Source organism: Bombina bombina, chromosome 4, assembly GCF_027579735.1.
Source record: "Bombina bombina isolate aBomBom1 chromosome 4, aBomBom1.pri, whole genome shotgun sequence".
In the NCBI taxonomy this organism is placed as follows: domain Eukaryota; kingdom Metazoa; phylum Chordata; class Amphibia; order Anura; family Bombinatoridae; genus Bombina; species Bombina bombina.
In genome coordinates, this window is record NC_069502.1 from 437,155,463 (window position 1) to 437,169,040 (window position 13,578).

At 40.1% G+C, this 13,578-nt stretch overlaps 1 protein-coding gene across 2 annotated transcripts in view; it reads right to left on the reverse strand.

Moving 5' to 3' along the window:
* LOC128656393 (uncharacterized) overlaps positions 1-13,578 on the reverse strand; it is a 173,071-nt gene that overhangs the window by 53,492 nt on the left and 106,001 nt on the right. For both annotated transcript variants that reach the window (XM_053710270.1, XM_053710271.1), the window contains exon 4: positions 12,301-12,484. In XM_053710270.1, coding sequence (XP_053566245.1) covers positions 12,301-12,484 — 184 coding nt within the window. The remainder of the gene's footprint in view (positions 1-12,300; positions 12,485-13,578) is intronic.

The following is a 13,578-nucleotide window of genomic DNA, read 5'->3' on the forward strand; positions in this document are numbered from 1 at the left end:
TATGTGTGTGTGTGCGCGCATATGTATGTATGTGTGTGCACGCACATATGTATGTGTGTGCGCACATATGTATGTGTGTGTGTACACATGTTTATGTATATGTGTGTATGTGTGCGCATGTATATGTGTGTGCGCATGTATATGTATGTGTGTGTGCGCACATATGTATGTGTGTGTGTTCACATGTACATGTATATGTGTGTATGTGTGTGCATGTATAGGTGTGTGTGTGCATGTATATGTGTGTGCGTATGTATATGTATGTGTGTGTTGTGAGTATATATATATATATATATGTATTAGAGACAATACACAGGGAGAAGCCTACATGGAAGTTAAATGGAGTTAGACAGTGAGTCAGACTGCTGGTGAATTGTGTGGTATATTGATGTATAAAAAACATATGTGTACATCCGTCTGACAAGGGGTTTGTTCTGGACTATATTATAATAATGGGAGGTTGAGGAAAATTTTCCAATCTAAAAAGGGGGCCCAGGTGGAAAAAAATGAAGAAGCTTTTGTATATTGGACAGGTAGCCTCATTACAAGTTGAAATGATGTAAAAAGAAAGAGTTCGGAGGCTAGGAAACATAGCGATGGGTTAATACAGATTGTAAATAATGTCCCCAGAGAGTAATGTTTTTATAGAGTACATGAACCTCTTTGGGACAAGTGCTGTAGACTGAGGAGAGAATTCCTTAGAACCGGCGCAGTTCTAGAGTTCAAAAAAAAAAGAAAAAAGAGAAAAAAAGTAGGTCTTGAGCAGAGCAGAGGGGATGGGTAGTTGCTATGAGACATACTAATGACATTTTATTCTTGCATCACAGTCCTGGTGTAATTCATTTTATTTACAACTCATACACTGTTATTTGCAATAATCGTTAAAAATGTTTTAACTTTTCTGCAAATAAGAGATATCATCAAAAAGTTAGTCATATGCTGCTGATGTGAGTAACTCATAGAAAAAAAATACTAGAATCTCTGTTTAAACAGAGCTAAAAAGGTTTAAAGATAGCCCAAAGGTAAAAATTAATCAGCTCTTAAAGGGCCCTGAAAGGGCTGAAATACATTTTTGTGCTATGTTGATCATTTACAATATATGGATAGGGTGACCATATTGACACTTTAAAAAGGGACACATATGAAAAATACATATGCCAGGGCTGTTTTCAGGGCTGTTTAAAGACATGTTTTGTATGAGAACCCTGACATATGTATTTTTCATATGTGTCCCTTTTTAAAGCGGCAATATGGTCACCCTATATATGGAGGTTCTTAAGTACACCTTTACTCTTGGGCAGCATGTTAATTACTTAATGAGGCACAAAACAGATCATTAAATTCCCCATAAAAGGGTAGATTAAAAGTGAAGCGCTAATTTATCCCGCGCAAATAAACAGGGAAAGTTGGCTGTTTACGGGCGCACAATAAATAAACAGCCATTAAAAGTGGCTGGTTAATGCTACCGCACGCCCGTGGTAGCACTTTGCGGCAGCATTCCTTAACCAGAGATCAGATCTCTGGTTAAAGAATAAAATGTCTCATAATTTTACCCAAAATTAAGTATATTAAAAAGGCAATGTCCACAGCACTGAATATGCCAGTCTCAAACCATTTCCTAAAGTGTGGGCATCAGATTAGCCAAGTAAGGTGGTAGGTAATAGATAGCATCCAACCCCAGAGAAATGGGGCAGATAGGGAGAAACTACTCAAACAAAAGGAAATGTATTGGATTCAAAAGCTAGACTACCAAAGGGCCCTTAATAGGGACTATGATTGGTCAGTATTTTTAATATTTTTTAGAGCGTGTGTATTCAAGATTTCTATTTAAGGTGGTAAAATAATAATGTTTGTAACCTAGAGATATTTTTGACTGCTTATGTGTAGTGAATATCTCTGTGCCCAGTTAGCAACATAATAACTCATATATTATCAGTGGAATAAATGTAATGAAATTATTTGACCACTATATGGCAATAGAACCACAACTGTGTGGTTGGCACGAATGTGAGAGTTTAAAAAGCCGGTTATAACATATGTTAGCAAGCATGAATATGGATTAAAGACCCTAAACCTCGCTTGATGTTTTAAAGTCTATCGGCTAGATTTAGAGTTTTGTCGGTAACGACCCGCGTAGCTAACGCTGGGTTTTATTCACCCGCACCTTTTAAATACCGCTGGTATTTAGAGTTCACAGAATGGCTGCGTTAGGCTCCAAAAAGGGAGCGTATAGCATATTTACCGCCACTGCAACTCTCGATACCAGCGGTGCTTACGGACGCGGCCAGCTTCAAAAACGTGCTCGTGCACGATATCCCCATAGGAAACAATGGGGCAGTTTGAGCTGAAAAAAAAACCTAACACCTGCAAAAAAGCAGCGATAAGCTCCTAACGCAGCCCCATTGTTTCCTATGGGGAAACACTTCCTAAGTCTGCACCTAACACTCTAACATGAACCCCGAGTCTAAACAACCCTAACCTTACACTTATTAACCCCTAATCTGCCGCCCCCGCTATCGCTGACACCTGCATTTTTTTTTAACCCCTAATCTGCCGCTCCGTACACTGCCGCAACCTACATTATACCTATGTACCCCTAATCTGCTGCCCCTAACACCGCCGACCCCTATATTATATTTATTAACCCCTAATATGCCGCCCCCAACGTCGCCTCCACCTACCTACAATAATTAACCCCTAATCTGCCGACCGGACCTCATCGCTACTATAATAAATGTATTAACCCCTAAAGCTAACTCTAACCCGAATCCTAACACCCCCCTAAGTTAAATATAATTTAAATCTAACGAAATAAATTAACTCTTATTAAATAAATTATTCCTATTTAAAGCTAAATACTTACCTGTAAAATAAACCCTAATATATCTACAATAAAAATTATAATTATATTGTAGCTATTTTAGGATTAATATTTATTTTACAGGCAACTTTGTAATTATTTTAACCAGGTACAATAGCTATTAAATAGTTAATAACTATTTAATAGTTACCTAGTTAAAATAATTACAAAATTACCTGTAAAATAAATCCTAACCTAAGTTACAATTAAACCTAACACTACACTATCAATAAATTAATTAAATAAAATACCTACAATTACCTACAATTAAACCTAACACTACACTATCAATAAATTAATTAAATACAATACCTACAAATAAATACAATGAAATAAACTAACTAAAGTACAAAAAATAAAAAAGAACTAAGTTACAAAAAATAAAAAAATATTTACAAACATTAGAAAAATATTACAACAATTTTAAACTAATTACACCTACTCTAAGCCCCCTAATAAAATAACAAAGACCCCCAAAATATAAAAATGCCCTACCCTATTCTAAAATTAAAATAGAAAAGCTCTTTTACCTTACCAGCCCTGAAAAGGGCCCTTTGCGGGGCATGCCCCAAAGAATTCAGCTCTTTTGCCTGTAAAAAAACCCATAAATACCCCCCCCAACATTACAACCCACCACCCACATACCCCTAATCTAACCCAAACCCCCCCTTAAATAAACCTAACACTAAGCCCCTGAAGATCTCCCTACCTTGTCTTCACCACGCCGGGTTCACCGATTGATCCAGAAGAGCCTCCGATGTCTTGATCCAAGCCCAAGTGGGGGGCTGAAGATGTCCATGATCCGACTGAAGTCTTCATCCAAGCGGGAGCTGAAGAGGTCCATGATCGGGCTGAAGTCTTCTATCAAGCGGCATCTTCAATCTTCTTTCTTCCGGATCCATGGTCATCCCGCCGACGCGGAACATCCATCTTCACCGACGACTTCCCGACGAATGACGGTTCCTTTAAGGGACGTCATCCAAGATGGCGTCCCTCGAATTCCGATTGGCTGATTGTAGGTATTTCATGTAATTAATTTATTGATAGTGTAGTGTTAGATTTAATTGTAGGTATTTTATTTAAGTAATTTATTGATAGTGTAGTGTTAGGTTTAATTGTAACTTAGGTTAGGATTTATTTTCCAGGTAATTTTGTAATTATTTTAACTAGGTAGCTATTATTTTAACTAGGTAGCTATTAAATAGTTATTAACTATTTAATAGCTATTGTACCTGGTTAAAATAATTACAAAGTTGCCTGTAAAATAAATATTAATCCTAAAATAGCTACAATATAATTATAATTTATATTGTAGCTATATTAGGGTTTATTTTACAGGTAAGTATTTAGCTTTAAGTAGGAATAATTTATTTAATAAGAGTTAATTTATTTCGTTAGATTTAAATTATATTTAACTTAGGGGGGTATTAGTGTTAGGGTTAGACTTAGCTTTAGGGGTTAATACATTTATTATAGTAGCGGTGAGGTCCGGTCGGCAGATTAGGGGTTAATAAGTGTAGGTAGGTGTCGGCGACGTTGAGGGGGGCAGATTAGGGGTTAATAAATATAATATAGGGGTCGGCGGTGTTAGGGGCAGCAGATTAGGGGTACATAAGTATAACGTAGGTGGCGGCGGTGTGCGGTCGGCAGATTAGGGGTTAAAAAATTTTATTATAGTGGCGGCGATGTGGGGGGACCTCGGTTTAGGGGTACATAGGTAGTTTATGGGTGTTAGTGTACTTTAGAGCACAGTAGTTAAGAGCTTTATGAACCGGCGTTAGCCCAAAAAGCTCTTAACTCCTGGTTTTTTTCTGCGGCTGGAGTTTTGTCGTTAGATTTCTAACGCTCACTTCAGCCACGACTCTAAATATCGGCGTTAGAAAGATCCCATTGAAAAGATAGGATACGCCATTGGCGTAGGGGGATCTGCCGTATGGAAAAGTCGCGGCTGCAAAATGAGCGTTAGACCCTTTAATGACTGACTCCAAATACCAGCGGGCGGTAAAAACCAGCGTTAGGACCCCCTAACGCTGGTTTTGATGGCTACCGCCAAACTCTAAATCTAGCCGTATGAAAATAAAGAGATAAGTGATTAGCATTTTCAGTGCAGTGGACATTGCCTTTTTCATATTTTGTGATTCGGGGATTTGGCAGAGTCCCTATCTTCACTTGCACTGACACTCAGAGCGGCTGCTGTTTTCTGTCTGCCAAAATTAAGCATAGTGTGCCTTAATAAAAAAATAAATGAGCATCTTTATTTTATTAAAATATAACTGCATGAAGCAGTTATAAGGGGTTAAAGTGAGCAGGTGTTAGAAAAAAAAAAACAACACTGAAAAGTGCCTTTACATTGCGGTCTATGAGGACTTGAAATAACAAAATGTATGCTTATCTGATAAATTTCTTTCTTTCTGGATATAGAGAGTCCACAATGTCATTCCAGTTACTAGTGGGAATATCACTCCTGGACAGTAGAAAGAGGCAAAGAGCACCACAGCAAAGCTGTTAAGTGTCACTCCCCTACCCATAATCCCCAGTCATTTGACAGAAGGGAAATGGAAAAGGAATAACACAAAGGTGTAGAGGTGCCTTAGGTTTAGTCAAAAATAACTGTCTTAATAAAGGGTGGGGGTCGTGGACTCTTCATATCCGGAAAGAAAGAAATTTATCAGGTAAGCATAAATTTTGCTTTCTTTCCTAAGATATGGAGAGTCCACAACGTCATTCCAATTACTAGTGGGAACCAATACCCAAGCTAGAGACACGGAATGAATAGGGAGAGAGAACAAGGCAGGCAGACCTATACAGAAGGCACCACCGCTTAAAGAACCTTTCTCCCAAAAGAAGCCTCAGCCAAGGCAAAAATATCAAATTGGGAATATTTGGAAAAAGTATGCAGAGAGGACCAAGTTTAAGGCCTTGCAAATCTGTTAAACAGAAGCTTCATTTTTGAAAGCACAAGAAGAGGAGACAGCCCTAGTGGAATGAGCTGTAATTCTCTCAGGAGGCTGCTGTCCAGCAGTCTCATAAGCAAAACAAATCATACTTCTCAACCAGAGGGATAGAGAAGTAGAAGTAGCCTTCTGACCCTTACGCTATTCTGAGAAACAAACAAACAGGGCCGAAGACTGTAGGTAGAATTTTAGAGCACGCACAACATCCAAGTTGTGCAACAGACATTCTTTATGAGAAGAAGGATTGTGACAGAGAGAAGGAACAACAATTTCCTGATTAATATTTCTATCCGAAACCACTTTAGGAAGAAACCCCAATTAAGTACGAAGAACCGCCTTATCCGCATGAAAGATAAGGTAAGGCGTATCATACTGCAAAGCCGAGAGTTCCGAAACTCTCTGAGCAGAAGAGATAGCAATAAGAAACAAAACCTTCCAAGATAGCAACTTAATATATATGGAATGCATTGGCTCAAAAGGAGCCTGCTGCAAAACTTTAAGAACAAGATTACGGCTCCAATGAGGAGCAACAGGTTTAAACACAGGCCTGATTCTGACCAGGGCCTGACAAAAAGATTGAACATCTGGCACATCCACCAGACGCTTGTGTAACAAAATAGATAATCCAGAAATCTGACCTTTCAGAGAACTGACTGACAACCCTTTCTCCAGACCTTCCTGGAGAAAAGACAAAATTCTAGGAATCCTGATCCTACTCCAAGAGTAGCCCTTTAGAATCACACCAATAAAGGTATTTTATGCCATACCTTATGGTAAATTTTTCGAGTAGCAGGCTTACGAGCCTGGATCATGGTCTGAATGACTGACTCAGAAAATCCACGCTTAGACAGAACTAAGCGTTCAATCTCCAAGCAGTCAGCTTCAGAGAAACGAGATTTGGATGGACCCTGATTTAAAAGGTCCTACCTCAGAGGCAACCTCCAAGGCGGTCTGCATACCAGATCTTGTTTGATATGAGCAATAACTTGTGGAAGGAGCGCAAATGAAGGAAACAGGTATGCTATATCGAAATCCCAAGGAACCACCAGAGCATCTATCAGAGTGGCCTGAGGATCTCTTGTCCTTGAACCGTACTTTGGAAGCTTGGCGTTCTGCTGAGAAGCGATCAGATCCAACTCCGGCACCACCCATTTGAGGGTTAAACTGGAGAACACCTCCTGATGAAGAGCCCACTCCCCGGGATGAAATTTCTGTCTGCTTAGGAAATCCGCTTCCCAGTTGTCCACTCCAGGAATGTGGATGGCAGATAGACAACAATTGTGAGCTTCTGCCCACTAAATTATCCATGCCATCTCCCTCATGGCTAAGGAACTCTGAATTCCTCCCTGGTGGTTGATGTAAGCCACTGAGGTAATGTTATCCGACTGGATCCTGAAAACCCAGGCTAAGGACAATTGAGGCCAAGCCATCAGAGCATTGTAAATCGTTCTCAACTCCAAGATGTTTATGGGGAGAGCAGACTCCTCCCGAGTCCATAGTCCCTGCACCTTTAATGAGTCCCAGACTGCTCTCCATCCTAGCAGGCTGGTGTCCATGGTTACGATCACCCAGGAAGGTCTCCAGAAGCATGTCCCATGCTCCTGAGAAAGCCACCACGGGAGAGAGTCTCTTGTCAACTGATCTAGATCTATCCTCTGAGACAGATCCGAATGGTCTCCGTTCCATTGTCTGAGCATGAATAACTGCAGAGCTCTCAAATGGAATCGAGCAAAGAGAATGATGTCCATGGAAGCGACTATCAGACCAATTACCTCTATACAATGAGCTACTAATGGCTGAACAGTAGACTGAAGAGAGAGGCAAGAGGAGAGAATTTTGGAGAGGAGAGAACTACCCAAGAAAACCACCCTTGTAGCTGAAACAAGGGAACCCTTTTCCAGATTCACTTTCCAACCATGGGAATGTAGAAAAGACAACAGGATGTATGAGAGTTTTCTTGTTGAAAAGATGGCACCTGAACCAATATCTCGTCCAGGTATGGCGCCACTGAAATTCTCCGAGACCTGATCACTGCCTGAGAAAATTCTAGGAGCTGTGGCAAGTCCAAACGGAAGAGGCACAAACTAAAAGTGTTTGTCTAGAAAGACAAATCTCAGGAATTTGTAATGATCCCTGTGGATGGGAACATGAAGATATGCATCCTTCAGGTCTACGGTCATCATGAATTGACCCTCTTGGACCAAAGGAAGAATGGAACAAATGGTTTCCATTTGGAAGGACCGTACCCTGAGAAACTTGTTGAGGCACTTTAGGTCTAAAATGGGTCAAAAAGTTCCCTCTTTTTTGGGAACCATGAACAGATTTGAATAGAATCTTAGAATCTGTTCCCTTACTGAAACTGGAATAATCACTCCCAGGGAGGAAAGGTCCTGAACGCAGTTCAAGAATGCCTCTCTTTTTACCTGGTCTGCAGATAATCTTGAGAGGTGGAATCTGCCCCTGGGAGGGAATATTCTGAATTCTATTTTGTAACCCTGAGATACTATGTCCACAGCCCAAGGATCTGGGACATCTCGTATCCACACTTAACAAAACAGGGAAAGTCTGCCCCCCACTTGATCCTGAGAAAGCCACCACGGGAGAGAGTCTCTTGTCAACTGATCTAGATCTATCCTCTGAGACAGATCCGAATGGTCTCCGTTCCATTGTCTGAGCATGCATAACTGCAGAGCTCTCAAATGGAATCGAGCAAAGAGAATGATGTCCATGGAAGCGACTATCAGACCAATTACCTCTATACAATGAGCTACTAATGGCTGAACAGTAGACTGAAGAGAGAGGCAAGAGGAGAGAATTTTGGAGAGGAGAGAACTACCCAAGAAAACCACCCTTGTAGCTGAAACAAGGGAACCCTTTTCCAGATTCACTTTCCAACCATGGGAATGTAGAAAAGACAACAGGATGTATGAGAGTTTTCTTGTTGAAAAGATGGCACCTGAACCAATATCTCGTCCAGGTATGGCGCCACTGAAATTCTCTGAGACCTGATCACTGCCTGAGAAAATTCTAGGAGCTGTGGCAAGTCCAAACGGAAGAGGCACAAACTAAAAGTGTTTGTCTAGAAAGACAAATCTCAGGAATTTGTAATGATCCCTGTGGATGGGAACATGAAGATATGCATCCTTCAGGTCTACGGTCATCATGAATTGACCCTCTTGGACCAAAGGAAGAATGGAACAAATGGTTTCCATTCGGAAGGACCGTACCCTGAGAAACTTGTTGAGGCACTTTAGGTCTAAAATGGGTCAAAAAGTTCCCTCTTTTTTGGGAACCATGAACAGATTTGAATAGAATCTTAGAATCTGTTCCCTTACTGAAACTGGAATAATCACTCCCAGGGAGGAAAGGTCCTGAACGCAGTTCAAGAATGCCTCTCTTTTTACCTGGTCTGCAGATAATCTTGAGAGGTGGAATCTGCCCCTGGGAGGGAATATTCTGAATTCTATTTTGTAACCCTGAGATACTATGTCCACAGCCCAAGGATCTGGGACATCTCGTATCCACACTTAACAAAACAGGGAAAGTCTGCCCCCCACTTGATCCAATCCCAGACCGGGGGCCGACCCTTCATGCTGACTTAGACTCAGCTAAAGGGTTTCTTTGATTGCATCCCCTTATTCCAAGACTGATTGGGCTTCCAAGAAGACTTGGACTGTTTCATGCTTGGAAGAGGGAAAGGAAAACTTTTGACCTTTGAAGTTATGAAAGCAACGAAAATTACTCTGACGTCCTTTAGGTCTGTTCTTCTTTTCTTGTGGTAGAAAAGACCCTTTTCCATCCGTAATATCAGAAATTATTTCTGCCAGACCAGGTCCAAACAAGGTCTTACCCTTATAAGGAAACGCCAGAAGCTTGGACTTGGAGGTAACATCAGCTGACCAAGATTTTAGCCACAAAGCCCTGCGGGCTAAGACAGTGAAGCCAGACATCTTGGCTCCCAGTCTAATAACTTGCATGTTAGCATCAGAAATAAAGGAATTGGCTAGTTTGAGAGCCTTAATCCTATCTTGGATCTCCTCCAACAAAGTCTCTACTAAAATAGGTATCCCTGGCTTCTCCCATTCCTGTGAAATAATCTCCGTCACATGGTCTGGAACAGGAAACACTTTCACAGAATAAGGAACATCATAGTATTTATTAAGTTTACTAGACTTCTTAGGGTTGACAACAGAAGTATCGGAGTCATCCAAAGTAGCCAATACCTCCTTTAACAGTACACAAAGGTGTTCAAGCTTAAATCTGAAGTTTACTTCTTCAGTATCAGATGAAGGAATTATAGTATCCGAATCTGAGATTTCACTCTCAGAGGCTACCGGCGTATCCTCCTCATCAGACTTATGAGGGAGAGAAACCTGTGTAGCTGTAGGTGGAACAGAAACTTTACTATCTGAATGTCTAATTTTCCTCTTGCATTTTCCCAACATAGGAAAAAGCAGATAATGCAGCAGATACCGCAGAAGATACCTGTGCAGCAAAATCTGCAGGCAAATAAACTCCTCCAGGAGGCTGAGAGGAACTGCAGGGCACTGTATGTGATGCCATAGAGGCTTGGGACGTTTAAGGAGAAAGCTGTGGCATTGCCTGAACAGCATCATCCTGAGAGACATTGGGCTCAAAGGGCAACACTTTATCTTTGAATTGAAGTGTTCTAGCTAAGCATGCAGCACAAAATTGCATAGGCAAAACATGGAGTCTTAGTCCATGTCCATAATACTAAAATAAAATAAAAAATTCCCCAAATTGTAGAGATTTTTTAAAAACACTGTCACTTTAAGAATTTTTAATACCACAGCCGCTTAACGTTATGCAAAAATTCTTTAAAATAATAAACCAATCAGGCCCCCTACACCTCAGACAGGCTGAGGTGCCTTACCGTAACACTTATACACAATTTGGCTGCCAGAAGTCTCTAAAACAATCATATAGTAGATTGACACTGAAGAAACTGAAATTCAAGCAGTCTGTCAGTTAGCCTGTTCTAGCTAAGCAAGCAAAGAAAGCCAACTGCCAAATTTTAAGTTTATACATAAATCCCTGTATAAAACATAAGCCCCACACACATACTAATAAAGTATTTCAACAAAATTAGCCCAAAGAGGAAAAACATCCCAATAAAGAGTTTCAGGCTCACCGGAAACAGAAGACATTTGCGTGTGCCGGTATTACTGAGTGGAGTGCAAATATCGCACTTGCGAAAGTGCAATTTTGCGCTCCACTCGTAATCTCGGCCAAATTTTTTTAGCAAAAAAGTTGCAATATAATTTAATTATTTTGGCTTCTTTTTTGTAATTAAAACACAGGGTCAGATTTACTAATGTGCGGATGTACATGATCCACTGTAGTGGATCATGTCCGCCGCACATCGATAAATGCCGACAGCATACACTGTCGGCATTTATCATTGCACAAGCATTTCTAGTGAAATGCTTGTGCAATGCCGCCCCCTGCACATTCGCGGCCAGGGGGTGTCAATCAACCCGATCATATCCAATCGGGCTGATTGCTATCCGCCGCCTCAGAGGTGGCGGACGAGTTTGCCTGTTTACAGGCGCACATTAAATAACCAGCCATTACAAGTGGCTGGTTAATGCTCCCGCGAGCTCGCCATTTCACTTTTGCACTTAACCATCAGATCAGACCTCTCGTTAAAAGTTAAAATATGCCCCAATTGACCCCAAAATAAAGAGTACTGTGCATTTAAATGTAAAATAAAGATGAGCATTTAAAAAAAAAAAAAAAAAAAAACGTCACAAAGCAGCTATAACGGGTTAAAGTGAGGGGATGTGGGGTGTGAAAAAAAATGGCACCTAAAGTGCCTTTACATTGAGGTCAATAGGGGAGTATTTTCACTTTAAATATATATGTATATGCTTATATACATATATTATTATGTTTTAATATGTGTATATACACATATAAACACATAAATATATATGTATATATTTATATATATATATATATATATATATATATATATGTATTGCTGCCCAACCCTGCGCGATTTCCCGCTACGCTAGGTGGTTGCTGTGTCTATCAGCATGAGAATGAGGCTCCCATTTGAGCCTATGGAAGCACATTCTCGTGAGCACTTGGCTTCCAGGCAATGCGTACGCGAGGTCGCATTGTGTATGCTGTTGGCTCAAATCGATGTCCGTCTGAGCCAATCATATTTGTCCGAGCATTAATAAATGGAGCCCTAATGGTTTATACCAATGAGTCTTAGTGCACCTTTATACCATTCCAGTACACAGGAGGGGCAGTACTGGCTACTTTAGTAACCACTGATTTAGAGTTATACATTTTAAAACTGGATATGGAAGTTGACATATTTTTTAAATATGGTTTCCAACTGTGTTTACAAATAATGATATTTCATGTTCATGTTTTTGATCTTTATTATTCTTAAAATAAATATGTTATTCTTTTAAGCAACTTATACAATAATTTATCCCTATATCATTTTACCTGCCAAATGAATTAATTTTTAATATTTTCCAGCCGTCTTTCTGTTGTTCAGGTGTTAGTTTGTCCACTAGATCATACTGAAAGTTTAAATTCCAGACACAGCCGTAATTCTTCTGTAGCTCTTTTTCTTGTAAATTCTGGAATGTGCTCATCCAGACATTGCTGGGTGTTTTCCTTTCCTTCTCTAGAAGATAAATGTAAGTTATTGTATAACGTTGTCTACAATACTATCACACATGTAATTATGTTAAAAAAGCCCTTGCCTAGGACATCAGATACTGTGGGCCAGTTCCGCAATATGCCTCTTGTAAATAATCACAGGGTCTATGTCAATCCATTAGAAAACCCGCACAAGTGTCTCACATTGATTTGTGCAGGGTATTCAAATTTTGAGGCCAACTTAATCATTGGACATTACCAAAGACAACATCACTGCTAACATTAAAAAAACAACTTGCAAAAAATATGATACCAATAATTGGCACCATGTTTTTGTTAGCGTAAGAGCTGCATAGTCAGAAGCATTTATTTTATGTAGTGTTTTCATGCTATAGTCTATGGGGCCCATTTAACAAGCTCCGTATGGAGCTTGTGGGCCTGTGTTTCTGGGGAGTCTTTAGACTCGCTAGAAACAGCAGTTATGAAGCAGCAGTCACAAAGACCGCTGCTCCATAACTCTGTCTGCCTGCTCTGAGCAGGCGGACAGGAATCGCCAGAAATCAACCCGATCGAGTACGATCGGGTTGATTGACACCCCTCTCTTGTGAGCTGCTTGTGCAATGCTGAATACGGAGGGCATATTGCTCTCCGCATTCAGCGAGGTCTTGCGGACCTGATCTGCAGTGTCGGATCAGGTCCGCAAGACCTTTAGTAAATAGGGGCCATAGGCTTTTCTACCTTAGAACTTCCCTAATAAATGTCAGCTGCATGGAGGGGGCATATATTCAATAGATGTTTATCCACCATATAATGTGAATTTTCAAAATCTTAAAGTGAATATGTATTAGTTATATGGTATTTAATCTGTATGCTTTCATGAATTAGATTTTAATAACATAAATTTGTCACAATTTCATATCTCACTAATGAACGAGTGGCAAGACACTTTATTTTGGACTTTAGAACATACCTGCAAAACTTCATTATTGTAATACAAGTGTTGTGATGAGCATTGTGAATGTGCCAAATGTATGAATACTTATAATATGTGGTTTTATTTGTTAGGCTATTGTTATTGGCAACGAAACTGGCAATTTGAAAAACACAAAGACATTGGCC